A 560-nucleotide genomic window follows, 5' to 3' on the forward strand; every position below is an offset into this window, starting at 1 on the left:
CAACTATGAATATAGTGTTGAAAGTCTGCGTAACAAGCCCACGGTTAACAAATACTGCTGGTTATTATACCTGAAATGAGATGCAAAAAATCCGTATAAAAACAAAACAGCGCCTATCCACTCGAATCCTGCGCTGGCCTCAAGGGTAAAAACCCGACGCAGTCAGCTTCTCTCTTGTATCGGAAATGACCACAGTCAACCTCTTCTCTCTGTCTTTAAATCTCTTGGCCGACCACATTCAGCAGCTGATGATGGTTATCTTGAAAAATTTGGAAACATTATTTGTGTTTCACTTGATTTGAAAAGAGGAAAGCCTTCTACTGGTTGGACACCTCTGTCCGATTGTTTGAATGAAGTTTCTATGCTATCTTTTATGTAAATCAAGTCAATAGTTTAGAGATGAAATTATCAAAGAAAATTTGTAATAGACTCAGGTACAATCACAGGTACAAGTTCATTACATAGATGAAACAATAAAGGTGATCACTTAGAATTCGCTTTTTATCTTCTCGAAGATAAAAACTCCTAACGCCTCTACCACACGCGGGTTCAGCTGTTTT

At 38.2% G+C, this 560-nt stretch overlaps 1 protein-coding gene across 1 annotated transcript in view; it reads right to left on the bottom strand.

The window, feature by feature from the left end:
- Positions 1-3: 3 nt before the first annotated feature.
- Positions 4-560, bottom strand: part of LOC119592960 — a 27,392-nt gene continuing 26,835 nt past the window's right edge. Inside the window, 1 exon segment of the mRNA XM_037941848.1 lies at positions 4-70. Within this exon segment, the coding sequence (XP_037797776.1) occupies positions 4-70 (67 nt within the window).

The sequence above is a fragment of the Penaeus monodon genome, chromosome 31, assembly GCF_015228065.2.
Source record: "Penaeus monodon isolate SGIC_2016 chromosome 31, NSTDA_Pmon_1, whole genome shotgun sequence".
Lineage (NCBI taxonomy): Eukaryota > Metazoa > Arthropoda > Malacostraca > Decapoda > Penaeidae > Penaeus > Penaeus monodon.